The sequence below is a fragment of the Zootoca vivipara genome, chromosome Z1, assembly GCF_965207765.1.
Source record: "Zootoca vivipara chromosome Z1, rZooViv2.hap1.1, whole genome shotgun sequence".
Lineage (NCBI taxonomy): Eukaryota > Metazoa > Chordata > Lepidosauria > Squamata > Lacertidae > Zootoca > Zootoca vivipara.
Genome location: NC_142583.1, coordinates 72590928 through 72618855, shown reverse-complemented (window position 1 = coordinate 72618855; position 27928 = coordinate 72590928). Strand labels below are relative to the sequence as shown.

Sequence of the window (27928 nt, the reverse complement as noted above, 5' to 3'; positions counted from 1 at the left end):
AGTAAGTAAATCCGGCACTGCCTGTTTCCGTCGGAGAAATGCTGGAGGGGTCTATGCTATCGTGCCACCCCTTTTTCCAGGCTCGCACATGCACGTGCATCGTGCACTTTTCGCGCGGTGCTCTCTCTCCCCCCCCCCCGCCAATTCCTCCCCCTCCGGCCCCTTCCTTCCTTCCCGCGCTGCTGCCATTGGCTGCGCAACATTCTCTTCTTGGCTCTGTTATTTTTCGAATATGCAAGCGGCGAGGGATGCGGGCGGAGCATCCGCGGAGTCAGCCGCGTCGCCGGGCGGAGCTTCCTCGCCTCCGTCCCGCCTCCCAGCCGCCTATAAAAACCCCCCTCCGGGCGCCGCGCATCCCTGCTCCCTCTGGTGCAACGAGCATCTCTCTTCCTTTGGCCTGCCCTCGCAGCGCCAGCTTTTGAAAAAGCCTCCGGGTGATTTATTTTCTGCTCCCCCAAAGCACCTTCGCTTTCACCAAGGAGCACTTCAGCGGGGCAGCCTCTCGCATGCATGCCCGTGGGAACGCGCCCCGACACGTGTCTTCGCAGCCGAAGCGTGCCCTTGCCTCGGATCGGATTCCGTCTTTAATTTTCTCAGCTGCCCGGCGGCCAACGGCGCTTTGCCCTAGAGAAAGAAACGCGGAGCCTCTCCAGCCTCTCGCCTTCCCCCCCAGCAGCCCCAGATGGAGAGCGCCGGGGTACCCGCGGGATCCCCCCAGGCCTGCCGCGAAGCCCGGAGATCCAGGAAGACCCTCGGCTTCCTCGCCGTCGGGCCGAAGACCCTTTTCCCGGACGACGGCGCCGCCGCGATGTCCCCGGTCACCACCTTGGCGCTGAATATGGACAAGCTGACCGGCCTGGGCAGGTAAGACCACGAGGACTAGCGCCTTGGAGGAGAAAAAGGGGGGGGATCGGGCATGTCCGCGGGTGCTTGTGCGCGCGCTTTGTATGTCATTTTGTGCACGCAGGATTTGCCGCGGGGTGGTATTAAAACAGACCGGGCTTAAAAGGAATTCCCTTATTTTTGGAGATGGGGGGTGCGTGTCGCTTTTTGCAAGCGATCGAGCATTCCGATCCTCACGTGCAGTCTTTGCAGGCGTGCATGATTTTATTTCACGTGAATAGGGGAAGGGTAGTTTGCGGGACCGCGGTTTTTTTAGAACGGGGCGGAGGGGCCCACACGCGCGCCTTTCCAACACTGCAGGGTTTTGTGTGTGCGTTTGCGTGTGAAAAAAAGCAAGAGGCTGCGACCCCCCTTCCTCCCCCCCATCTCTCCTGGGTGAAAAGGGCGAGCAGCTGTTTTGCAGGGTGGGGGGCGCCGGGGCCGCGTGGCCGCCGGACAAAGGGAACCTTAACGGGATCAGGAATGCCGGCGGGGGCCGGAGGGCTGTCAGGAGGTGGTGGGGGTAGTGGGGGGACACGCGTGGGGTCCAGGAAGAATCGGGGTCCCTGCAGGAGCCCCCCTCCCGGGCTGGCTGGTCGGGAAAGAGAGGCCGTATGCGCCTTTCCAGATGTTGCACGGCCTGGGATTGTCCTGGGGGAGGGAGCGATAGGCCAGCAACATCTGGAAGAGATCCCCCGATTCCTGCTTTACCCAACCTAAGCATTGGTTAGTTCCCCTTTATTTCTCCATTTTTAAAAATGAAATTTGTATATTCATCCGCAGAGCTCCGGGCTGGGGCAGCAAACCGCCCCCCCCCCAGTTAGAAATTCAAAATGCAGAATAAAGACAAAACAAAGCGCCCCCCCCTTGAGGTGGTCTCCTAGCACAGCCTCACTGCTACGCAGGAATTGCAAAGAAACTAGATCTTCTTGAGTTTCCTTTCCTTTCCTTCTCTCTCCCTCCACTCCTAATGTAAGAGTTTTGCAGCAGGATCAGGCCTGGGATTATTGGGGCAGGGTGGGGTGTGTGCTTTGGAATCTAGCAACATCTGGAAGGTGCTCTGCTCTGGCGTACCCTAAACACTGATCAGTTTTCCTTTGGGTAGTCCTAGGATTGTAGATTTGCAAGGGGGTTCCAGAGGTCCTCTAGCCCAGCCCCACTGCAATGCACAGGGTCTTTCCTCTGCCCTACCTTCCTTTCATTCTCTCCCCCTCCCCAAATGTGAGAGGCCAGAGGCCCATCAAGCCTAGCATTCTGTTTCCCAGGAAGCCTGCAAGAAGCACTTTGAGTGTGTGCAGACTTGCGCACTCCTGTTTCCCAGTTCAGGGTTGCCCATAGCGCACCGGAGCGCACCTGATGCAGTGAGCTGTGTGGGCCATGCACTTGTTGAAATTTCAGGGCGCTTTTCTTCAGTGCAATGCTTACTTGGAAATAAGGTCTGCTGTGCTCAGTGCAAACAGGATGTTAAAAAGGTCTAAAAGCCCACATTCCTAACAGCTTCACTGTCGAGGCCCATTTTGTGATTTCTAATTACCCCACATGGGGGATCTATATTTATTCCCCCCCCCCTGCACAGTGGGGCTCCTTCCCTGGGAAGTGTGTTTATGCTGCCCTGCCAACACACTCTAAGCACTATGCCACACAGCCTTTAGGATCTGCATGCATGCACCATAAATGAGATCCATTGCTTTTTCCATTTGCCTCTGGGGGATTTTTTCTGTTGGCCCACTCTGGCTAATGTGTGGTGCACTGCTGAGTAATCATGTGCAAGATGGGGGTCTGTGTAGGTGAGGGGGGTTATTGTGGGGAGGGGGAGGAGGAGGAGGCTGTGGTTGGTCAGGGGCCCTGTCTATACCCTCCCTCCCCCTACTCCATGCAACTGGTTCCTCCGAAGAAGCCCGAGGCTTTCGAAAGGGAGTTTCCTTTTTGAAAAAATTCACATGAGGCTGCAATCCTAAGCAAGCATAGGGTATTAGGAAGGGAGGCCCATAGGGATGGGTTGAAGCTGTGCACATGTGCTCAGCAGTGGGGCAGGAAAATCAAATGGGGATTTATCAAAACCTGAGTTCAGTTCCTTAAACCCAGGGCATAGAGTGAAGTCCATGTAAACTTGTCTCCTTAGGTTGCTTTTTAAATGCTCTCTTTTGTCCTCCTCCAGTGGTTGGTTGGTTGCAAGCATGCATGCATTCTTTCTTCTTTCCTCTCCCCCCCCTTTTGTTCCTCTTCCTCTCTTCCCCTCTTTGAGAGAGACTTTTCTTCCTCTCAGGGCTGCCTTCTCTCCTAGGACTGTTTGCCTGCACAATGTCACTTCTGTTCAAAAAGAAGAAATAATGTGTGCTTGATGTTTGTTTGTGTGTGTGTGGTTTTTTCTCCTTTCCCTGCCAGGGTGTGCAGCAGAGCAACTAATTTTTGCATGCCTTTCATGCGGTGGGGGGGGGGGGCGCACACAGGACTTTTTTTTGCTCTTCCCTGTAGAAGTAAAAGGCTTTGCAGAAAAATCTGCTCTTGCGAAACTGTAACTGCATGGCTGTATTTATAATTATGGTGTCTGTAACCCTGTCTGAACCACAGGATTTGTCCTAGGGTGGGTGGGTGAGTGGGGTGGATTTTGGCAAGAGCTGCCTGCAGCCTGACTAGTGATACTGAGGTCCTTTGCTCAGGAGGTACCATGTGGGGTTTTGTTTTTTTGTTTTGGAGTAGAGGAAACTGCCTTAACTGTGAATCAGGCCTTTGGGGTCCACCTGGCTCGGTCTCCCCGGATGTTGTTGGACTACAAATCCCATCATCTCTAGCCAGTGGGCCCAGCAGTCAGGGAATGATGGGATTTGTAGTCCAACAACAGCAGCAACTTTGCAAGGTTAGGAGTATCCCCCAGGGGGAGGGCTCTGGTGGAATGCAGACTGAGGATAGCTCTGTCGGTAGAGCATGAGACTTGTAATCTCAGCGTCGTGAGTTCGAGTACTGCATTGCCGGGGGTTGGACTAGATTACCCCCCCCCCGGTGGTCCCTTCTATTTCTACAAATCTGTTTTTCTACTCAGTGAATTGGGTGCTTAGAAAGCTGGAAATGCCCAGTTTGCAATCTGAACACATTTGGGGGGAGTGGGGGGGGAACCACCGCTCAGTGGGTAGAGACGCCCCTACTGTGCATGGGAGAAAACTCTCCTAGATAGGTGTCTCGGTTGCAGAGGACACAGAAGCCACTTTTCTGCCTGCACAGAAATAAGACACCGGACTAAAAGCACAAAGACAGGCTGATGGGGTCTCAGGCAAGACCTTAGCACAGCCACTTCCCTTCTCCTGGGCTTTTTTCACCCACTCCCTCAGCGGTTTTGGCAAGAACATTTTGTTTTTGCAGCTGGGTGGAGAGAGAGGAAATGGGTGCGAGATATATTATTTTATCTCTGGGGCTGCAGTTAAGCTTGCCCAGCAGCCTCTCCCATCATGTTAGCCAACCTGCCCCGTAAGTTAATCATTGAGCAGCTCCGGGCTGGCATCTTGCTGTGGCTTACGATAAGGTGCCTTGCGCTCTGTATGTTGCCTAGAGGCCTGAAACTTGGTGTGCGCCCCAAGGTCAAGCGGAGCTGTGACAATCTGGAACCACCAAGCTGTCAGACTCTCCTTAGTTTTTTAAAGGAGAAGTTGCCGAGGAGTGAGCAAGCTTTCTCTGTTTCACAAAACCCTTGGGAAGTTAGTTGAAAGGGGCATGATTGCAGCACATCGTAGAGTAGGCGACTTAAGATGGGAAGCTCTGAGTTCAGATCTCCGCTTGGCTGTAACGCTGACTTTGGGGTAAGAGAGTGGCTGGCCTAAAGGTAAAAGGCAAAGGACCCCTGGACAGTTAAGTCCAGTCAAAGGCGACTATGGGGTTGCGGCACTCATCTCGCTTTCGAGCCGAGGGAGCCGGCGTTTGTCCACAGCCGGCTTTCCGGGTCATGTGGCCAGCATGACCAACCTCGCAGGGTGGTTGTGCAGATGAAGTGAGAGCAGGAACTATGGCTTTCTCTTGGGCCTCCTTAGAGCTGCCACCCCCAACCAGGAACCTTAGCTCCCATCAGCGCCCCAGACCGCAGGATGGGAGCTGTAGTCCGAACATATGGAGACGGCGGCCTTGGAGGGTCAATGTGATTTAAACAAAACAGAAGCTATGCTTTTAATATTTGATGTTTTATTATGTTTTTATATAGGTTGGAAGCCGCCCAGAGTGGCTGGGGGGCCCCAGTCAGATGGTGGGATACCACTGTTAATAATAATAATAATAATATATTCCAAGGTTCTTAATCACTCATCTTTTCTCTTCCCTGTTTGCAGTGATAGTGACACACCCAAGAGAAGGAAGCGGCTGGGCCTTGACTTCAAGAAAGAGTGGTCCTCGCAGGATTCCGTCTCCTCGGAGTCGTCTCAGGAATCGGGAGATTCAGGTCAGTGGTTGGAGGGAGCTGCCAACCGCCTTCCCCAAAGGGGGCTCCTGTGCTTCACTGAACTATGTCATGGGGGTGTTTAGTCCAAAGATTCCTGGAGGGCGCCAGTTTGGGGAAGCCTGACCGGAGAAACTTCTTGCTGATTTTCCCACCTCATTTATCTCTCTTGATAAGATTCCAGAGGGTTTCAGCAACCCTTTAATCTGTAAAAGCAGGGCATTCCCAAAAGCCTCTGAGACTCTCCTAGGAGGTGGGATCCTGCAGTTGCAGATCAGGGGTTGGCGTGGCCTGAAGCAGACGATCTATGATCCAGGATCACAGATTCTATATGATCTGGAATCGGGAGAATGTGTGGCCTTCGCAGGGTCGCTGAACTCAGACCTCATCAGCCTCCGCCCGCTTGCACAATGGTCAAAATGCAGGGGGGTTATCTAGGGGGCGCAGTAAAAGGCGTGAGCGTGGGCTGGCGTTGGAGGTGTAAAGTGACTATCAGACTGTCATCGCTGGACCTAGTCCATCCCTTTTGTTGCATTAATCAAACTAAACCATTTGAACCATTTTCTTTAGTGGGTTGTGCAAACCGCAGTTCTGAAGGATGCTTTTATAGGGCAGGGGGCACTGGGGCTCGGTTTATGCAGCTTAAGGGGGCGGTGGCCAGAATTTTTTGGGGTGGGATTTCAGTTCAGTTATACCTGGAAGTCCAGGTTCCCCCCGAACCTGGAACACAAGAAGTGCAGCTCTCCTTTCCAAGCCCTGAATGGCAGCCCAAATATATGCCATTTCTCTTGTTCCCCGCACAAAGGTTTGCACCCCAACATCATCCCATAAGCTCCCCAAACCTAATGTGCCTTCTGGAGCCTCTTCGTAGCTCTTCCCGAGAAACGTCTAAGTTTTGTCAGGTTCCTTTTTAGCGGAATGTGATTCTGGAAGAGAGGAGCCCTGCGGAAGACCTCAAAAGCCAGGGTCTCAGGAGGCTGTGGGGTTCCCTCCCGTCCTGCCGGCCTTAGCTATACTCCTCGAATTTCTCTTTCGTCACGGGAACATCTTTTTTGTTGTTGTTGACGCAGGCATGGGCCCGGATTCCCCAATGGAGCCAGACCTGGAGATCTTGGAAGATGTGTAAGTTGGATTTTTTTTGCTGATCCTTGGAGGGTGGAGAGGTGTTGGTTGTCTGGTTTCAACCCCCAGCAGAAAGGGTTTAAAATGAGAAAGGGTTTAAAATGAGGATTCGAGAAATTCGCAGAGGCGAAGGCTGCCAGTGGCTTCTAGCCCTAGTGGGGAGGGTTGGGGGTGTACCCGGGAGTAACTTATTACCCGTCTTCTGCTGTAACGGTAGTGCTTAAATGAAGCATGAAAAAGCGTTAATCCTGAGGCTCTGTCTTTTGATGCAGTTTGCTGATACGTAATGCTAGGTTCTTGGAACAGAAAGGGCCAAGGGATCTTTCCAAGAAACAACAGCAAATGGCTCAAGAATTGTGTTGTGGAAGGGAAGATTATTGGGTTTTGTTTGTATTATGTATTATTTTATATATTGTGATTTTATGTCATGAACTGCCCTGAGATCTATGGGTAGATCTCATTATTATTATTAGTTAGTATTAATAATAATAATAATAATTAATAATACCAGTTTGCTGGAAACCGCAGGAGGAAAGTGTTGCTCTTGTGTTCGAATCCTGCTTGCTGGTTTCCCACAAGGCATCTGGTTCAAGGGTCCATTCTCCACCGTTATCCAAATACACCCCCACCCCCAAATGGTGACCTGTAGAATATATGCAAAGATGATGAGCTGGGCTGGTCGAAGGAAGCAAGGACCCCTAGCAGGCTTCTGGGTTCTTGAATTCCATGCAGGTTGCCTTGTGTGTATGTTTCCAATCCCCCAGGGGTGAGAACATGGCCGCTTCCCCCTAATTTGAAACCCGTGCCGTTCTCAAGAAGTGTGAATTCCATTCCTGTTAACCGTAATCTGGGTTCTGCCTGCTCTGGCGTGGACTTGCACCTGGCATGCATCTCCTGAAGTTCTTCAGCAGGAGCTATGCTGGGCTCCAAACCAGTTTCAGACCTGTAGTGTAGCCCAAGGGGGCTGAAACCTAAAGAGACGGATTCTGTTCTTTGGGGATTGCACGAACCTTCTCGCATTTTCTGGAGAGGGTGAGGTAGCTGGTTTCAGGTGTGCTGGTGGGGGGGTGGGTGTGGCAGGTTTATGGCTTGGTGGTTCTCAGGTGGCTTTTTCTCTTTCAAAGCTCAGGATGTGTTTCCTGGCCTCCTTAATCCCTTTACTGCTTGTGGATTGGCGTGGCCTTTGTTCTCTCCTCGAATGTATTCGAAGTGCCCAGATTTCAATACTTTGAAATGCTGGTATTTCCTGGAAGTTTGCATCCACTGTGACTAATCCATTTCCCATATCGCATTCCAGGGTGCGCCAGAAGGTTGTTCTGTGCCTAGGGCTGCGTGCAACAGTCCCATATATCTTCTTGCCTGGCCTCCGGTAGCATAAGCAGAGAATCTGTGTGCAGGCACGTGAAATAAATACCAAATGCGTAGGGTGTGCAATGCATTATGTTGGCCGTACAACAGCCCTGCTGGGTAGGCCAGCACTATCCCTGTATTGCAGATGGGGGTGTTTTGGGGACATGGTGCCTAGGCTAAAGCCACAACTTTTAAAGAGACCCAGTGGCAAGATCAAAACTGGAGTCCTCCTGGCTTTGCAGCTCAGCAGGGCCCCAAATTTATTAATTTGAGTTCTAAATTGAAACTCCAGGTTCCAGGCACTCAGCAGAAATTCCCCAGGCGCCAGGCCAATTTTGCAACCGCTGCAGGTGCAATTGCAACCATGCAGAGATCTCTGGGTGCCAGGTTGGCGGCTGGCATCTCCACCTGGCGGGCTGGCACTGCACGCAAAGCGAATGATTCCTGCAATGCAGGGGGGGTTGTACTAGATGTCCCTTGGGGGTCCCTTCCCACTCTACAGGTCCAGGTTCTTCCACTCCAGACATGAGCGGCAGCTGCTCGACTCACTGCCCGCATGGGTTCTGCAGAAGAAAGAGGCAGCCTCGCTCTCCCAGTTCTTGCTGCTGTGGAGGTGATGCTGGAGACCAGCGGCTGTAGAGTTGGATGAGGTCCCTAGAGTCATCTAGTCCATCCCCCTGCAGATGCACTTACGTAGTCAGGTAGGGCCAGGCCTCCCTTGCCTCCAGCGAGCCGAGAGGGGTTGACAGGTGGTGTGGCCTTGGGAAAACAGGCCTCTCCCATCGCTCAGCAGCCTTGAGAAAAACCAGTCTTCCCGTGGGAGAATTAAGAGCGCTCCCCGCCCATCTTTGCCAGCGGAAAGCAAAAAACTTTGGGGCATGCCGCTGCCAAAAGATGGTTCAGTGGTTGGAAAATAAGATCTTCTTCCCCAACCAGTACTTTTGAAACCTGCCCTCCAAAAAGGGAAGGGTGGAGCCCCGCCTAGTTCTTGAGACTTGATGGGTGAAGGTCTTAACCACACTCCTGGCAGTTTCCTGTTGTCGATGTCTTCAGAATCTAACAGGAAAGAGAGTTTGCTTTCTAAAGTTTGCTTTGCTTTCAAAAGGCTGCCTGCTCTTACCCTATCTGTTTATTTCGTAAAATTGGCACACCGCTGGATTGAAAAAATAACACGCCCACCACAAAGCGGTTTGCAAAAACAGAGATAAAATTATCAATGGGAAAAACCAACCACGGCAATTTTAAGACAGTTAATAAAAAGTGTGTGTGTTGGGGAACCGTAGCGAATTGCAGTTTCCAACTTCCATCTCATGCTCCAGTGAGGAGCATTTTTTATTTCACTTGAACCCCCAATATGCCAGGGACTCATCGGGCCTGGAGTGGGGGGGGGAATGTGTGTTCCCTTTAGTTTCTCCCCCCCTCTCTTCTGAACCACAGAAGGCTGCGCTAGGCTGCAAGCACAGCAGCTTTTAATTTGTTGCTGCAGCTGATCAGTTTGCCAACATTTTAGAAACTGATTAAAACTCCCCCTTCCCCATTAGTTGGGGAGGCTGAAGGCAGGCGGGGACCCCTGGGCCCTCGAAGGGCAAGCTGAGTCAAGCCAGCATTTTAATGGGGGTGGGCTGGTTGTAACTGAAACCAGCGCCAGTACATTTGTGACAATGGAACCTTCCCAAACACTGGAGGTTTTTGGAATTAAGGCAAGTTCATCTGTTTCCCCCTCAAAACCTGGCAGCCGAATACAGCGTTGACATACTTTTTTGTTGGCCCAAATGTGTCCTGTTCTCTCCCCCCCCCACCCCTTTAGAACATTATTTTAAAAGGTGCCTTTTTGAGATAGTGCAATTAGCAGCTTCCCACAAACCGAAGGGCTGGAGATTTTTAAAAAGTGGGTTCGGCTTGGTCTTTTTAACAAGTTAAAAGTCCCCTTTTGCACCTGCCTTGGGGGGGGGCGTGTTTCCTGGCCTGGCAGCTGCAAGGCGGGTGAATGGGGATTGGAGACAGATGGTTGGAAAGCGCCCCCTCCCTCTTTTATTGAAGCAGGGAACATCTGCCTGAATTTCTGAGCCGCAGCCTCTTGGTCTTTTGAGAGAGGAAAGCTGCATTCCTGGGGAGTGTCCAGTTGAAGGGCCTTAAATACTCCTCCTCTCCCCCCTTCCCAACCTTCTGCCTCCCTCTCTTGCATTCATTCATCTTCAAATGTGTTAGGAGATGCAACAGGGCTCCCCTTTTGAAACAGGGCTGCTTCAATGAGGCCTTTTGTACTTGGGGGAACAGATGCAAAGGGGGATCTGCTAGGCTGTGACTTGCTTGTGTTCAGGTTGAAAGGGGGGGTGGCAGCAGGAAAGCCTTAGAGAGCCCCTCCCCCACTATCTAGGTGGCTTGTGAGAGTGGAGGGGGGGAGTTAGTTGTGTTCCCTTCCTATTAGTGTTTTCATTTTCTGTATTTATATCCCAGCTTTTCCTCCGAGGAGCTCAAAGTGGCACCCATGCTTCCCCCTCTTTGTTTAACCCCCCACAACATCCCTGCGAGGTAGGCTAGGCTGAGATAAGACAGCGACGGGCCCCCGAGGTCACACCTAGGGAGCTTCACGGCCGAGCGGCGGGATTTGAACCCATGCCCTCGTCCGACACTGTAACTAATACTCCGCTCTGTCTTGGGGAGGGTGAAGATTGCCTTTGTAAAGAGCCTGCAGCAAGGGATTGGGCGGGCTTTGAATCTATTTTCCTTTTGATTGGGACCTGCAGGTTGTGGGCTGTGATTCAGAATTTCAGAAATAGACTGGAAAGAGAAGTTGCTGAATTGCCACTTAGTACCAAACTTAAAACCATGGAGAGACCTGGTCTGAGTAGAGACATTGGATTCTTATCTCATTATACATGATAAAGCTACCGTGTTTCTCATATTATAAGACACGTCTTATATTTATTTTTTCCTCAAAAAAACACACTATGGCTTATTTTCAAGGGATGTCTTATTTTTTTCCTCCTCCTCCTGCCGTGGCCGGCATTGCTGCTACGCCTATCACTATGTCTTATTTTCGGGGTATGGCTTATATTCCTTGAATGCTTAAAAATCCTGCTATGGCTTATTTTATGGGTATGCCTTAAAATATGAGAAACAGGGTATCTTTAGCCATCTCACCACCAGGTTTACCACACCTATCAGCCAATCGCCCATTCCTACCACCCTTCTGAGTAATACCCCTCCCCAGCCTCTCACTATATATAAGGGTCTGGTGGCTTCTGTTTCAGTGTATCTGAAGAAGTGTGCATGCACACGAAAGCTCATACCAATGACAAACTTAGTTGGTCTCTAAGGTGCTACTGGAAGGAATTTTTTTATTTGGCCTGATCCAGCCATCTTGCATCCTTATGAGTGATCTGCGGTACATGGCTTGCTGCGTCTTGCAGCCCTGGCTGAATTAAGCCGGACGCCCGATTCTCTGTCTGTTGCAAATGTTGCTTAACAGAAGAGGGGAATAACCTTGCTTAGAAGGCTGGCGATGTGCGGGCATGTTCAGCAATAGCCGGGAGTGGGTTTGTGCCATGTAGCTGGCAGATGGCACCTAGGAGCGTTCCCCCCCCCGATTCGCAGCAGCACCTGCTGCCATGGGAATGCCCTCATTCGCCCCACGCCTCCACGCAGAAAGGGATCTTTGATCCTCTTTCCTGGGGATCCTTGAACCAAGGCCCCCTCCCTCCTTGGCAGGCCTCGCTGCTTTATCTTCTCCACAAAGACCACCCTGCAACCGCCGGGCCACGCTAATTAACTCTCGAGTGGCCACAGCACAAGGGGGCCCAGCTTGGGGCAGCTGGGAAATGGCTGTGTGTGTGTGTGTGTGTGAATGTGTGAAACCTTTGCACAGTGGGAGACAAGAATGGCTGAGCGTGGTATGGCTATAGAGGAGCGGGTTCTGAACTCTGCACAAAAAAGCAAGACGGGGCAACTCTGATTTTAGTTCTGAAGTGCAGAGTTGGAAAAAAAGAAAGAAAATGCGTAACTTTGGTTAACTGATGGCCTTCCTTAGTGAATTGCTTGATTTAGAGAGCAGGCGACCACAATGGCTCTGCTCTGCTTCCATAATCATAATCCTGAATCCCACTTGCTGGAAACCACAAGAAGTGGGAGTGCTGGTCTTGTGTTCGAATCCTGCTTGTAGATTCCCTTTGGGGCACCTGGGTCGTGGCCATTGTGGACTAGATGGGCCCTTGGCCTGATCCAGGAAGGCACTTTAATGGTCTTTAAGTTGTGTACCTTTATGATTGGGAGCCTATCCGTCTCCTTCTCTGCCTTTGGGGCAACACAGCCCGGATTAGGGTGTAGCTGGCCCTGATTCGCACCCACAGTAGCCCACATGGCACCCTTGGGAGGCTGCGGCCCTCCAAGTCCCACTGGCCCCAGACAGGGGACTCTCACACCAACACATGGGGTGCCCCGTGGCACTGAGCGAAACATGCATGATTTTCTTGTCTTCATCCAACAGGTTTGAGAGGAATGTGTTCAGATCTCAGAGAGCCTTCAAAAAGTAAGTGCTTTACATCCCACAGTGGCACAATGACCCAGGAAAGCCCTCTGACTCTTTCCTTTGAGATGCTTTCCTTTCTCCTTTGAGATGCTCGCAACCCCCCACCCTTGAGGGCTTCACCCCCCACCCACCCCTGGCTTGCTTCAGAAACCAGCTGCTTCCCTCTCTGCTGCCTTCTGCACGTCGCCTAAGCACGCCAAGACTTGTAGACGCTAATAATATTGCAGGGTTTTATTACCTCCTGGGGTGGGTGGGCTTTTTATGTCCCTGCTCATTATTGTAATTATTATTGGCAAGGCTCCCGTTATGGCGGTTGGGGAGATTGAACTAACTAGGTCGTCTATGCATTCAGCAGAATCGAGCAGCGAAGGTTTTTCTGGTCTGCATGCTGGAAGCTGCCTTATACTGTCTAACTCAGTATTGCCTCCACTGATTGGCAGCTGTGTATCTCCAGGGCTTGATAGAGGTCAGCCCTACCTAGAAATGGCATTTGGGGTTGTTGGGGTGCTGTTGAGAGGCTGAAATGCTCCTTGCGGAAATTCCTATTCCATGTGAAGGAGCATTTACCAAGCGGGACTCACAGCTGTTCATTTGACATTCTGCCTTTGCACACCCAGGAAGTGTGCTTGGGGGTTGGGCTGGATGACCACTAGTGCCTCTTCCACAACCCTACAGTTTTATGATTCTCTGAAGGGAGAGGGCTCAGAGACGCAGTCCCTTGCCTGCAGCCAGAGGCGGGACAGACAGGAGAAAGCTTTTCTGTCTGGGGGTCCTCTGAAAGTATCTATTTATCCCTTTCCAGATATGAATCTTTTTTTATGGAACATTGCAAAGCGATTTGAGAATAGAACATCAATAAATATGCACATACAGCAGTTTCATATGTAAAAAACAATTTTTGAAACTTTCCAAAATAATTTCAGATCTGGCACATATTCAGAGTAGGATTAAAATCTCCAGTGGGAGAGAGTCCCAAAGGGCAGGAGCCACCAGACCCAAGTCCACGACGGATAATGATTTTTTTCTTTTTCCTTGCAGTGATTATCCTCCCTTCAGAAGAATCCAATCTTTGCCGGTAAGTTTACCAGCTGTTTTTTTAACCAGGAAGCTTTGCTTGGTGCCTCCTCATCTTGAGAAGTGGGGGCAGAAATATTCTGTACATGCTCAGGAGCAAGGGAGTCTTTGTGCAGCTAGGCTGAGCTCTCATCTTTCAGCTGCCATATTGTAGAATGATAGATCTGCACCCCACCCAAAATATCCTCTAGCCATGCAATGCAAGGAACTGCAGCGATATAGAAATTCATTGCTTGCAGAAATTCATTCCCTGCTTTTTGTGGGCATTTATTATTATTATTATTATTATTATTATTATTATTATTATTATTATTATTATTACTGCACCCATCTGACTGGGTTTCCCCAGCCACTCTTGGCGGTTCCCAACAGAATATTAAAAACAGAATCAAACATAAAAAAACTTCCCTAAACAGGGCTGCCTTCCGATCTCTTCTAAAAGTCAGATAGTTGCTTATTTCCTTGACATCTGATGGGAGGGCGTTCCACAGGGCGGGCGCCACCACCGAGAAGGCCCTCTGCCTGGTTCCCTGCAACCACACTTCTCGCAGTGAGGGAACCGCTAGAAGGCCCTCGGTGCTGGACCTCAGTGTCTGGGCTGAATGATGGAGGTGGAGACGTCTATCCTTTGTGGTTGCGCATGAGAATCTAAACCCGAGGGCAAAACTCATCCTTCTTCAACCGCTTGACAGGTGCAGTTACTGGGTTCGAGTCCCACGCTGAGGAACATTTCCAACTGCAAAGAATTCAATAGGCCAGTGGCGGCCGAGACGGACTCTGGCCTCCACGGCAACGGGGGGAATGTAAGTTGTGAGAAAGTGCCTTCCTGGTGCAGCCACCCAATCCCCTCTCCGCCCCCTGCACGGCGCTGCTGAATGGGCGACGACTTCCTCACGCCCTTCCCAAAGTTGCAGCGCATCTCTGCTTCCTCCCCCTGCAGGAAGGCGCCATCTTCAAGAAGCCCCTGCGACCTGCAAGCAGGTTCTGCCTCTCGGGTGGTGGGACAGGCAAAAGGAACCTCTTTGCACAGAGGCCAAACTCTGCTCCAGACCTCATGGTGAGTGCTTTTTTGGGGGGTAAGAGCAATACTCTCTGATTTATTGGTTTTTCTGCAGTTTTTGGTCACCTCTCGTTTCCCAGGTTGAAATTCTTGGCGTTAAAGCTTCGCTATGGGTTTTTGGTTCTCAGCCGGATGATAACTGTGCTAACTCTTAGCTTAGGGTAGATGCAGACATGCACAATCTTTGCAGTTGCTGTGTACGGGGAGAAAATTTGCCATGTTGAGCATTGTGCTCAATTCTTCTCCAAGACCCACCATTGGGGGTGGGGGAGAACAGGTTTTGTTGCAGAACTGGTGAGCATAGAAGCCCCCCCCACCCCCGGTTTTTCTTTTTCTTTTGCAACCAATTGATACTGCCAATTAAAGTAGCTGGGGTTAAGCAGGTCTTAGCCTAGACAGACCCTGGGTGGGAGATCCTGTTACATCTTGCTGCGTTAGATGAAGAACAGGATATGACCATAATAAAATGAACAAGGTGGAGGGGCAAACACACAATGGTGGCTTTTTCCAGCCCCCTCCCATTTCATGTCTTTCCCTGTTGCATGTTTTCCTCCTCCCTCCTGTCCCTTTTTCCTCTTGTGTTGTGCCTTTTTAAGTTTGCAAACTAAGAGTAATGCTACTGAATTGTTTGTTTGTTTTTTAAAGCGCCATTCTGGGAGCCTTCTTGTAGGGCATAAATGATGTCTTGATGGTTCTGTGTTCCTTGCCCCTTTCAGTATTCGAGCCCAGAGAAAGAGAACAGGAGCCCAGGGTCTGATAGCCATGTCTACCTCCGCCGCTCGTCCTTGACCTCCTTCATGATTGACGAAGATAATGATGATGATGGGTTTTTGGAAATCCTGGATGAAGAAGACCCAAAGGTAAGGCTTTTAAAATCCTATCTTGCTTCAAAGAAAGCAAAATTCTGTCTGCTTGAACTGCACTCCCAAGCAAGGCTAACTTGGGAGTAGGTTTTAATGGTGCAAATTTCCAAAAAAAAAACCACTGGTTGGTATTGTAATTTAACCTTCACGGCTCGCTCTGCAAACCTCAGTCTGTGCCGGCATTTTCGCTGCTGTTTTTTGGTTTCTGCGTGCAAACTGCTGCTTTTTATTGAGTTTTCTCCAAAATAACAAAATTAATTAGACTTGTGGTTGTTTGCTTGTTAGGCATATAGAAGGGGAACACAGCTGGCCGATTTTTGAACTTGTCTTTGTGACCTGGATAGAAAATATACTATAAATATTGAGATTTTCTCTGAGTTCTGTGTGGAGCAGTGCTGTGGGTCTGTGCAAGAACCGCCTTTCTGTATTACATGGTGGCACCCACCGTTCTCCCTCTCCCTGTTTCATCCTTGCAACAACATGTCCAGTAGGCTAGGCAGAGAGATGTCGGCTGGCCGAAGAATCACCCTGGTGAGCTTCATGGCTTAAGAGAGGATTTGAACCCTGGTCTCCCAGGCTCTAATCTGACACTAGCCCAGCTGCACCACAGAGTCACAGAATTTAGAGTTGGGAGGGTGCTCCCAAGGGCCATCTAGTCCAACCCCCTGAAATGCAGGAACCACAAGTAAAGAATCCTTGGCAGATCTCTTGTAGCTTGATCCAGTAGCCTCGCCATGTATGGCAGATTCGTATATACAGTTAAGAGTACTGTCCTGTGTTGTATGCGGGGCAGCCATCCAAAAATGGCCCAGAAATCAGCTAGCACAGAATATTTTGTTCTCCGACCTAAGCTTTTAAAATCGGCTGCTTTGATTTATTTGCTATGTTTTTAAATCCTTTGCTTTGGCTGTCTGTCTTCTGATGTGTTTTGAGGCTGCCTGCTTGTTAGATGTAGCCAGTTGCTCCTTTCGTATCGCTGTTGGGTTTTCTTCAGGGTCCCCAACCCTAACCCTAACCCTGTTCCCCTGCCCTCTCTTTCCTTTTGCACAAACCCCAAGCATTGAACGCGTAGTTTAGCAAGCCGCAAAGTGTTTGGTGCTGCCTTTTTAACATGCCCCACTGTTGCCCTGGACTTGCCAGGGCACCCCGTGAAAACTCTGACTCAATTTTGTCAGGCACATAAAATATCTCTGCTAAACCGCACACCAGCTAGGGGACCAAAATGAAGTACTTACAGCCCAATGAAATTGCGAGCAGGTCTTGCAAGTGTTAGCAAAGGAAGCATAGCAAGAATAAAGTAAATACGGAAATGTATACATGTAAATATAGCAGAATAAGCATTGAATTTAGGGCAGCAGGTAATTGTAGGGCGGGGGGTGTCATGACTGTTAAGGATGGGAAGTCGAATTGTTAAGAGAAGGATAGAAATACAGTGGTACCTCTACTTACGAATTTAATGCGTTCCGAACGCACATTTGTAAGTCGAATCCCATAGGAATGCACTGGGAGAAAAAATTCGTAAGTAGAAGCAACCCTATCTAAAAATTCGTAAGTAGAAAAAATCCTATCTAAACTGCATCCAAGATGGCAGACGGAGCTCCATTCGTAAGTAGAAACATCCGTAAGTAGAGTTATTCGTAAGTAGAGGTACCACTGTACCGTGTTTCTCCGGAAAAAATAAGCCATACTCCAAAAATTTGCCATACTCCAAAAATAAGCCATACTCCAAAAATAAGCCATACTCCAAAAATAAGCCATACCCCCAAAATTAGCCATAGTGATAGGCAGTTTAACCTAGTAGGTTAAACTGTACCACACTTAATAAAAAAAATAAGACATCTCCTGAAAATAAGCCACCGTGGGTTTTTTTTAAAGGAAAAATAAATATAAGACTGTGTCTTATTTTTGGAGAAACACGGTGGGGCTTTGTGTTAAGTTTATTAAACCGATAAAAATTAAATATATATAAAGAGAGAGAGTGTGTGTGTGTGTAGCCAGGGCAGTCTTCCATCCACACACAATTCACTCTTTCAGATAAGCTTTATTCCTCCAACTTTCCTTGCTTGGGGTGGAGCGTAAAGTGAGGTTCCTCTGTTATGCCTGGGGTGGGGGTGGGCGGTCGGCTGCGCCAACCCCCACTTCAGTAAATGGGTCCTACCTTCCCTCCTCCAGGGCGATGGAGATTTCCCGTTGGGTATGGAGAACTTGCTAATGGCCCCTCTGGTGAGGAAGGAAGATGAGTCCAGCCTGGTACGTGACAGTGCCGCGTTAACACCCTTTGTTTCCCCCCCCCCCCCACACACACCCTTTCAAAAAAGAATTTCTTCTGTGGGTGACCAAGGTCTTGGTACTGGAGTTGCGGGGTGGCATTTTAAGGAAGAGAAACAGCTCGAGGAAGGGCCTTCCTTCTCCCTCGTTCTCTCCCCTCCTGAGATCCCCATCTCCTTCCCCGGTGGGGAGTGGTAGTGGAACAACAACGAGTGGTTAGAGGGGGAAGACTTGGAAGATTAAGAGGCAACAGGGCTCAGTGAGCAGGGAGAGACCGTGGCAGAGAGCAGTCCAGAATTGGAGGCAGAAGCAGGAGAGAGGTAGAGATGAATCTCCCAGGACCAGGAGAGGCATGAAAAGGACGGAGGAGAGGTTAGCTGCAGGCTGGCACAGTCTCTGATTGCCTGGGGGAAACCTTGGAGAGGAGGGGACTTAGGCAGCTGTGGGGAGTCAGGGACCTTCAGTCTCAGCAACTGCTTCATGGGGGAAGACCTACCAGAGATGAGTTGCTGTGCTCATTAGGCCTGACACCCCTGTGCAGATTGTGTGTGGGTTTTTTTTTGGCTAATAAAGAGTTAACCAGTGTACACAGCATTATTGCTGTGGGGTGTTTGGGAGAAGGCCACTCACCCCCAGAGCTTCTTGCAAACTGTTCTGGATAAGCTAGGGCCAGACGGCTGCCTGGCCTTCCAGCTACTTGCTGAGATTGAAACTGTCCGCATGTTAGCCTGTTCCGGTGACTCTTACGTGCTGGCAGGGGCTGATAGGAGTTGTAGCTCAAAGCCTCCGGAGATTGCTAGGTCGGCAAAGCCTTGCCCCACTTTTGCGTTGATTCAAGGCTTCCCCATGTGGACCTTGATTCTTGCTAAGAAGCAGTGGTAGAGAATTTCTAGAATCGTAGTGTTGGAAGGGTCCTGAGGCCATCCATTCTGGCCCCTTGCAGGGCAGGAAAACGCTTTGTCTCAGGCCTTTCCTCCTGACCGCGCGATATTTCCACAAACAGTATATTTTCCGAGGCCATGTGAAATGGCTTTGCCTTTGTTGCGTTTAAAAAAATCTATGTAAATAAAAAGTATTGTGCCAAGGTCTGTCTCTCTTTGGTGCAGTATTAGGGTGTCACAATTTCCCCCTTTCTCCCCCAAACTGGAGCAGAGCCCCCTGGGAACAGGCAAATGCCGCCGTCTTTTCCGCTCCCCGTCCATGCCCAGCGCTGTCATCAGGCCCATCCTTAAGCGGCTGGACCGGCCCCAGGACAAAGAGACGCCCGTGAAAAGCAAGAGGCGGAAGAGTCTGGCTGGCGGCGCCATCGAAGAGAAGGAAGAAGAGCCGGTAATTCATGCAGCTGCCTCACAAGGCTGCCTCACAAGGATGTGGGAAATCGAAGATAATGAAAAATTATTAATAAAATCACCAAAAGATAAATAATTAAATCAGAAAATTAAATTGCTACAATCCCAATTGTCAACGTTATTAGCTAATGAATTGGAAAATAAATTAAAATGGATGAAACAGGAATCCTTTGAATTTGGAAATAAGACATTAAATACTGAAAAGAAATGGCCCACTTATAGAGAATTAATAGAAGAAGATCAGGGGAATTATAAGCTGAAGAAATTTGAAGAATTAAAAAAAGATAGGAATTGACAATTGGCAATATAGACAGCTGGCCAGTATTTTCCAGGTAGATAAAAAGAAAAGGGTTTGCTAAAGAAGATTCCAAATTCGAAATAGAAGTGGTTCAAAATAAAAAGAAAACATTATCTAGAATAAATATAGTTTATTATTGAATTGGGATTTATTAGAAGAAAGTACAAAAGAGGTGATGATACAATGGTCCAAAGATCTCGGTCATACAATATATATCGAACAATGAGATAAATTGTGGGGACAGGACAGAAAATTTACAGCTGCCAATTATATAAAAGAAAACTTCTTAAAAATATCTTATAGATGGTACTTAACGCCAGTGAAATTGGCCAAGATTTATAAATTAAAATCAAATCTGTGCTGGAGATGCAACAAAGAACCGGGAACTTTCATACATGTATGGTGGAAATGTGAGGAGATTGTTAAATTCTGGAATATCATACATGAGGAAATGAAAAAAATGATGAAAAAAATCAATTCCAAAAAAACCAGATATGTATCTATTAGGCCTATTGAATGAGGAAATTCCAAAAGGGGAAAAAAAGTATTCTTATATGCAAGCACAGCAGCGAGAATGTTAATAGCAGCTAATTGGAAAACGGGTAAAGTACCAGCTAAAGAAGAATGGATTAATAAATTGAGTGAATATCTTTTGATAGCAAGATTGACAGCAACAGTAAGAAACCAGTCCAAGCAAAAATTAAGAAGTGAGTGGGAAAGCTATGATGACTACATGAAAAAGCATTGTTCGAAAGAGGACATGCTAACATGCGTTGAATAGGAGATATGAAGAGAAATATAAAATAAACAGAGTTTGAGAAAGTTTTATTAGTATTACTGTAGAGTCTTATAGAAAATAAATGCACGAGTGAATATCAAAGTGGAAATGGAAGTCGGGAAAGTGTGGGGGGAAGAGGGGGAGGAAATGATGTTCTGTTTTGGAATATTTATTTATATGTTTTGTTTTGTTTTTGGATATTCTCATAATTTCTATTAAGTTTTGTACTTTTCCTTTATTGGTGTTTTTTTGTTATAATTTTGTAATGTTTTTAAAGATTTGAAATAAAGCTCTTTTCAATTAAAAAAAAGGATGTGGGAAGAGGGAGGGTTGGAGGTGGCAATAAAGGGAACAGGGCCTTTTTAGGGGTGACTCCCTGCTTGTGGAATGTTCTCCCCATCTGACGCCATCGTTGCATATCTTTAGGCGCCAGGCGAAAACTTTCCTCATTCACCAGGCCTTTGGCTTTGAACCATCTGTGACCTTTTTTGCAGGGATATTTTAACATAGTTTAAACTTTCAGATTTTTCTTTTTAATGTGTTTGTTTCGCTTAAGATGTTGGAGGTCGCTTCAAATTACTGCGGCAAAAAAGCCACTAATGAATATAAATAATAATATATTGGGGGTGGGGGAAGAGACAGGCTGCTGGCGTGAAAGCTGGTCGATGCTTAGCCTGCCGAGTCCCAGGGCGCTTTCTGGCCCGGTCTTTTAAAATGGGGTTGCCACGTATTTCTCGTGAGGTTTTGCACAATTTCTGGGGGCTGCTTCAGAAGAGACGGGTGGTGATGGCGGCGGCTTTTTGGCCGCTTATTGTGGATTTGTTTATTTCATTTTGCAAGATTTGTATAGCGCTTGATTTCGACAAAACCACAATCAGCTGTTTTTTTTTTAACAAACAAACCTGGGAGGAGATTCTGATGTAGCTTCTGCCCAAATGGCTTGCTTGAGCCAATTGCTGGTGCTCAGGAACGAGCCTCTGCCGGTTTTAGCAGGCGAATGTCCCCATCTCTGGGTGCCTGTGATCTACAACTCCCACCATACATCGCCATGCTTGCTGGGGCTGGTGGGAGTCGCAGTCCACCAGGCCCTGGCCGATGGTTCCCTGCTCCTGATCTCAGGACGCTTACTGGTTTTGGCATCTTGGACACAGCCGCACAGCCTCCCTAACAGTCCTTCTCGTCCTCTTTCCCTAGAAACCTCGGCTGGTTCGCTCTCGCTCCTGCTGCCCCAGCGAGATCGCAAACATCTTGGACAACGACCACCGGGAGCTGATTGGAGACTTCTCAAAGGTACCGGCAAGAATCCCGCTGTTTGCCTTTACGTGTTTCCCCCTGCAAGCTAAGGGCAGAGTGCCCCCCCCCCCCGGAAACTGTGTTATGTTATGCTGTGCTATGCGCGCACTGCCTTTTGGCCAAAAAAGACAGCTCGCAGTACCAGTGCAAACATGAAACAATGCAAAACCGAAGGAAATCGTAGCGTTTCAGAAGGACTAAAATTCATTTGTTTCCCTGCCAGGCTTACATTTTGCAAACGGTGGAAGGGAAGCACCAAGACCTCAAGTACATCTCTGCAGAAATGGTGAGCAAGTTCGGAATCCAATATCCCGGGCCGCTTCTTCCTCTTTCGCACGAGGGACTCCGGGGGCCACCACCTTGAAGTCAACACAGCCTTCCTTTACCTATGAATCTTGTGGCCCATTGCAACTTGTCAAAAACGCCATAGTGGGGGAAGGAGAGCTGGGAGGAAATTCACATCTAGAAACCGATGGGCCCCGGTTCTGACCAAACTTGGCCTCCTAGAGCAAAATATACACCAGGAGGCCGGGTTTGGTCAGAATCGAGTCTACACTTCCAGAGATAACACTAAACACAATATTTCCGGCAAACGAACCACCCTAGAGGGCCATTAAAATTTGTGTCCAGGGCTTTTTAGACGCCTCTACCCGTGTACCGTATTGGCCTGAATATAAGCCACACCCTTTCCGTTTTACCATATGTCTGTTTCAGCAGTGATACTGTAAAAACCAATTCTTGTAAGATCTCCAATTTAAGCTGCACTTGTAACTTATTACGGTCGGAATTTGGAGGGGGGGAATGCGGCTTATATTCGGGCCAATACAGTACTATCCGGAATGAAAAGGGCTCATGGGTGGCCAGGTGCGAATATCCTTTGCATTATTCCCAGCTCTCCTACCCCACTACCAAGGCAATGGAAAGGCCTTGTCTCCAGTGATCTAGCCCAGCCCCCCGGTGTGGTCTTGGAATTGTAGAGTCGGAAGGGGTCTCGAGCCTCATCTAGCCCACCCCCCCCCCCACCCCCATCAGCGGTGCTTGCTCTGGGCACTTGGGCAAAGCAAGGAGGCCAAGCCTGGCGCCCGTGGAAACTTCCCAGGAGAATAAGAAATCAAAAGATAACACACTTTTTATAAAAGAATGGAAATGGTTTATTGAATAGTTACAGATAAATTGAAAAACAGACAAAAGCACCGGCAGGATTATTGTAACAACCTGCAGTTTCATAAGAGTATATATTTAAAGTAGATAATTAAATGAATTTGGATATGCAGAAGATAAATAAATTTAAGGAATCGCAGAAAGGGGGGGAAAGGAAGTCGAACTTTGAAATGTTAAAATGATTGTAGAACTAATGAAATGTATAAATGTGAAAAGTATGTACGGTATTATTATTATTATTATTATTATTATTAATAAAAATAAATAATTTATTATTTATACCTTGCCCATCTGGCTGGGTTTCCCCAGCCACTCTGGGCGGCTGCCTTCAAATGTCTCCTAAAAGTCTGGTAGCTGTTTTTCTCTTTGACATCTGTTGGGAGGGCGTTCCACAGGGTGGGCGCCACCACCGAGAAGGCCCTCTGCCTGGTTCCCTGCAACTTGGCTTCTCGCAACGAGGGAACCGCCAGAAGGCCCTCGGTGCTGGACCTCAGTGTCCGGGCAGAACGATGGGGGAGGAGACGCTCCTTCAGGTATAGATAGATATATATAGTGTGTGTGTGTATATAGTATATATAGATAGATAGTCTGGCACCAGTGGCCTCTTCCAGCCTGGATGGCAGCAAGCAGCGCTTAATGTCTCCAGTGCAAAACAATACAAGTGATTCTGCGTATGGCTTATTTTTTACTATCGTCGTTTGTCCACAGATGGCGGCTGTGCTGACGGGTCAGTTCAGCAACCTCATCGAGAACTGTGTGATCGTGGACTGCAGATACCCCTATGAATATGAAGGAGGCCACATCAAGGTGAGTCCCTACCGGTTGTGTTTTCCTCCCTGTATCCTCAGTGTTTTATAAACTGTATATTGATGGATTTTTTTTAAAAAAAGTTGAAAATCAGTTGTGGCGCTTGCATTTGGTCTTGTGTTTGGCACTCTTCACGTGCAAAAAGGCTTTCTTTTGCTCTGGCAACCCCCCTGTGAGGTAGGCTGTTCCTGTTGCCTGCAGAGCCCGCCTTTAAGGCTACCAGAGGAAGTCTGGGAAGTGGTGACCTTTCATCACCCCTTGTCCCCCAGATCAATGTCCATCTCTTCAGCCGCTGGTTTACTTAAACTGGACCTTATTTCAAGTTCAGAGTCTTGGCAAAGCACAAAACCTATGCCCCTATCGAACTCTATACTCTTAGACTAGCTGAGGGCTTGTTGACATCTATCCTATCCAGGGGGTTGGACTGGATAGTCCCTGGGGGTCCTTTCCAACTCTGATTCTATGAAATGGAAAAGTATCACATTAGAGACTTGGCATCAAGTGGCAGTGAGAGTCTTTGGCTGGAAGTCTGAGTCTTGCTCACCTACAGAAATCTTTCTTCTCTCAAGATCGATGCCCATATTTCAACAAGCTTCATATTTTGTTGCATACCTGCAATTAAAAGTGTGTTTGCACACCAGGTGTGGGAGGGAGGGAATTGGTGACGCTTTTTGCTATGGTTCTGTTTGATGGATCCTGCCCTGACCATGCCTTTCTCTCCAGGGCGCTGTTAACCTTCCTCTGGGAAAGGACGTGGAAGAGTTCCTTCTCAAGAAGCCCATTGTGCCATTTGACCCGGCAAAGAGGGTGATCGTTGTTTTCCACTGCGAGTTCTCCTCCGAGAGAGGACCCAGGACGTGAGTAGCTTCTGCTGCCGCCTCTCTGAACCCCAGCCACTCCCTAGTTTTCCTGACCTAAGTGTTTTCAGTTTTCTGTTTCCTTGAGGACTAGAGGCTTGAAGCAGAAATCTCCTTTTAGTCCTTCGATGCCCAGAACAGCAAGAAAGTCGTGTGTGTGTGTGTGTGTGTGTGTGTACCTGCATCTCCGTATTTAAGATTATGCGTGTTACATTTTGCGCTCTCCTCCATAGGTGCCGTTTTGTCAGGGAAAAAGACCGGGCCTGCAATGATTACCCGTCCCTCCACTATCCTGAGCTGTATGTCTTGAAAGGAGGCTATAAAGAATTCTTCCCGCAATATCAAGTGAGTTTTTTTGTGATGAGCTTAGACAAGCTGGAATGTGTGCAGAGGAGGGCGGCCAAAATGATAAAGGCTCTGGGAGCCGATCCTTCTGAGGAACGGTTGAAGGAGCTGGGTGTGTTTAGCCTGGAAAAGAGGAGACGGAGAGGAGATAGGATAGCCATCTTCAAATATCTGAAAGGCTGTCGCATGGAAGGGGGAGCAAGTTTGTTTTCTCCTGCTCTGGAAGGTAGGACTCGAACCCATGGCTTCGAGTTACAAGAAAGGAGATTCCGACTAAACATCAGGAAGAACTTTCTGACAGTAAGAGCTGTCTGACAGTGGAAGGGTCCCCCTTGGGAGGTGGTGGACTCTTCTTCCTCGGGTGTTTTTAAGCATAGGTTAGAGGGCCATCTGTCATGGATGCTTGAGCTGAGATTCCTGCATTGCAGGGGGTTGGACTAGAGGATCCTTGGGGGTCCCTTCCAGCTCTATAATTCTACGAAAATGAGCTAAACATCAGCATTAAACCAAAAGTCACATTATAGGATTAACAAATCAACGCAGCATTTTACAATTTGTACAACATTAACAAAATACAGTTGTACCTCGGAAGTCGAACAGAATCCATTCCAGAAGTCCATTCGACTTCCAAAGCGCGGCTTCTGATTGGCTGCAGTAAGCTCCAGCAGCCAATCGGAAGCCCCGTCGGATGTTTGGCTTCCAAAAGAACATTCAAAAACCGGAACTCTCGCTTTCGGTTTTCTAGGAGCTAGAACGTTCGACTCGCAAGGTGTTCGGGAGCTGAGGTACGACTAGCAACCCCCAAAATAAACTAACCACTGTTTGTTCTCCTCTTCTCCCCCCCCCCCAAAACCCCAGATTCACTGTGAACCGCAGAACTACCGCCCGATGCACCACAAAGACTTCAAAGAGGACCTTCGCACTTTCCGCCTGAAGAGCCGTACATGGGCTGGGGAAAAAAGCAAGCGAGAGCTATACAGCCGCCTCAAGAACTTCTAAGGCGGGGAGGGAGTGGGGATATTGGGGGGGGGGACTGCTGCTGATGCAGGATTTAAGGAGCGAGCCGTTTTTTCCTCACACACTGAATTCAGGGTGGACTTCTGCAGTGCAGGAAATGCAATCAACATTTCTTTTTTTCCTCACCAATTGTGCTCATTTGGAGACTTCAGATTCTGGGGTTTGCATTTTTTTGGGGGGGGGAAGAGTCGCAACTGCTTGTCTAAACAGCAACTCCAGCAATAGCGATACCTCTGGGTCCAGCAGGCTGGAACCTGCCTCAATGCTGTGAATCTCTCTCTGCGGTGGGCTTGGGTCTATTTCTCTCTCTGAGCCCCGGGGATGTGCTTCCATTGCCGGCTTGTGAAACTTTTCTCCGGGAGAACTTGGGGGAGAATCTCCCGCACCCCTTCGGCTCGTGATGCCGCCTTCCTTCAAGAGGGGGGAAACCTTGGCAGCTATTGGGGAACGTCCACTATAGGGGCGACGAGGGAGCTCGCCGCACAAACTGCATGGGAAGCGACATCGGGGCTGTGCAGGAGCCCCGTCGAAGGGCCTGTCTGCTTGGAGGCGAGGATTTCGGAGGCCAAAATGCGCTCGGGAAGCAAGTCTTTTCCTCTCTCCTACCCCAGGACTACCACTGAAAGGCAAAGCAGTAAACCACCCTGTGCTCCTGGCTGGGGAATCTGCCTCCCACCCCTAGTAACTAGTTCTTCCACCCCAAAGTGTGGGGGCAAAAGTTATCAGCTCTGTCCATCACTTCTTTTCAGTTGCACACCGCAAAGGACCGGGGTGGGGGGGTGGGGGGGGAGAAAGCACTTAGAAGGAACTCTTGGTTTGCACAGATTCCCACGTTCTGTGTTTTTGCAAGGTTGAAATCGGAAAGTAGAACGACTTGTCAGTATCTGGGTAACAAGGATTCTAATGGGCTTCAGTATTAGGAAGATTAGCAGTATTTGGCACTTGGAACTATCGCCCTGCCCTGGAAACCTAACCCTAGAGCTCTGAAGAAATGTCCTGTAGCTTGACTATTGGGGGGGGGGAGAGGAAGAGTCCTGCACTTGAATGCTGTATGTCTCCGTCTAGAGAAAAAGGACTTTCCATTAATTGATTTGTAGCGTGAGAGGCCAGGCCTTTGCTCCCTCTCTCATGTGGTCAGGGTTAGATCTGTGGTTTTGGAGAGACTAGACTTTGAACTGTTTACTGCCTGTTGTGTTTTTCCCTTAATAAACCACCTCAACTTCACTGTGAAAAGCCCTGCAGCCTTTGCTAACCCGTTGCCTTGGGACTACAGCACCCATCGTGCCGCGCCTTGTCTGGCTGGGGCTGATGGGCACTGTATTCCCAAACGCCTGGAATGGCGCGCGGTTCCACTGCGAAGGGTGGCCGCCCTAATTCTGGACGCGACTGGGACCTGGTTGCTGTGTCTCCCGCGTCTTCACGGTGGCGCTTAATCTCTGCAAATTAGGAGCCATCATTTGTACTGTGAATCCTGCATCCTAGACTCCCCTCCTGGGTTGCAGGGGACCGGGGTGGCGGAAAAGGGGATTGGAGGCCCCCACCTCGCGCTTGAAGTTCCAACTGAGACTCTGCTCTGATGCAGAGAAAAGGCCCTATTTGTGTGTGTGTGTATATATCTATTTATGCTCATGGTTCATGATCCCGAAGCCCACACTTGGGTTTTCTCTGCGTTGGGGGGGTGGGGGGGCCATCTGTAAAACTGTTGAATCCGGTTTGGCATCAAAGTGTCTCTTAAACTTGTGTTTTCACCTGAGGGGGAGAGGGGCTCCCGGATATTACAAGAATGATGATCGCTTTGTTTGTACGCCCAGTGTGTGCTCTCTCACCCCTTAACATTTCTTCCATTGTAAAAAGGAAAAAACGCTCTCTCTTTTTTTGTCCCTTTGCCCCCCCCCACCCCTAATGCAGTCGTGTGTAATCAGGGAGTGAATAAACTGCAAATCTGTTTCAGAAAAAGTCTCAAATGCTGGTCTTTGTGCAGAGATTCACAGAATCGTAGAGCGGGAACCTAAGGGCCATCTAGTCCAGCCCTCTGCAATGCAGGAATCGCAGCTAATCACATGACTTCCCCTCTTGTGTGAATGTGACTTGGGTGGGGTTGGTGATTGTCCTAGTGCTTTTTTTCTGAGTCTGTTTGGCCCCAATGAGGGGCAGTATTTCAATATGAGTAGGAAAATGAGAGTACCCCTAAACATTTTTCTAGGGAAAAAAGAGCGCTGCACAGGCCTCTCAGTTTATTTTTATTTTTTGCACCAGCTGTCACAAAAGTCTGCCCAGAAATTGCAGTCCTTTTGGTATCTGACCATATCTCCCAAGGCGCTTGGATTGGGACCTGTGCCTCTTGGGTCTACTTTTGCTTCTGCTACGTTCAATTCATATGCCACCCCCACGACAAATAGCTGGCAGGGATAGCCTGATCGTGTGGGGGGTAACCCTCAAAGCTGTAGAAACACACGAAA

The 27928-nt window shown here is 48.9% G+C and overlaps 1 protein-coding gene across 2 annotated transcripts; it reads left to right on the top strand.

Annotated features, from left to right (window-relative positions):
- Window positions 1-228: 228 nt before the first annotated feature.
- Window positions 229-27425, top strand: CDC25B (cell division cycle 25B). 2 transcript variants are annotated; one of them, XM_035103698.3, is made up of 16 exons: window positions 229-864; window positions 5193-5302; window positions 6370-6421; window positions 12258-12299; window positions 13338-13374; window positions 14066-14176; window positions 14314-14430; window positions 15150-15293; window positions 17469-17546; window positions 18717-18893; window positions 21184-21279; window positions 21506-21568; window positions 23152-23250; window positions 23974-24107; window positions 24341-24452; window positions 25311-27425. In XM_035103698.3, exons 1-16 carry the CDS (start codon window positions 683-685, stop codon window positions 25449-25451), a joined length of 1695 nt encoding a protein of 564 aa, XP_034959589.3. In that variant the 5' UTR covers window positions 229-682; the 3' UTR covers window positions 25452-27425. The 2 variants fall into 2 exon arrangements, with proteins under 2 accessions (XP_034959589.3, XP_088516829.1); XM_088660703.1 differs by lacking the exon at window positions 229-864 and adding an exon at window positions 4513-4673.
- The last annotated feature ends 503 nt before the right edge of the window (window positions 27426-27928 follow it).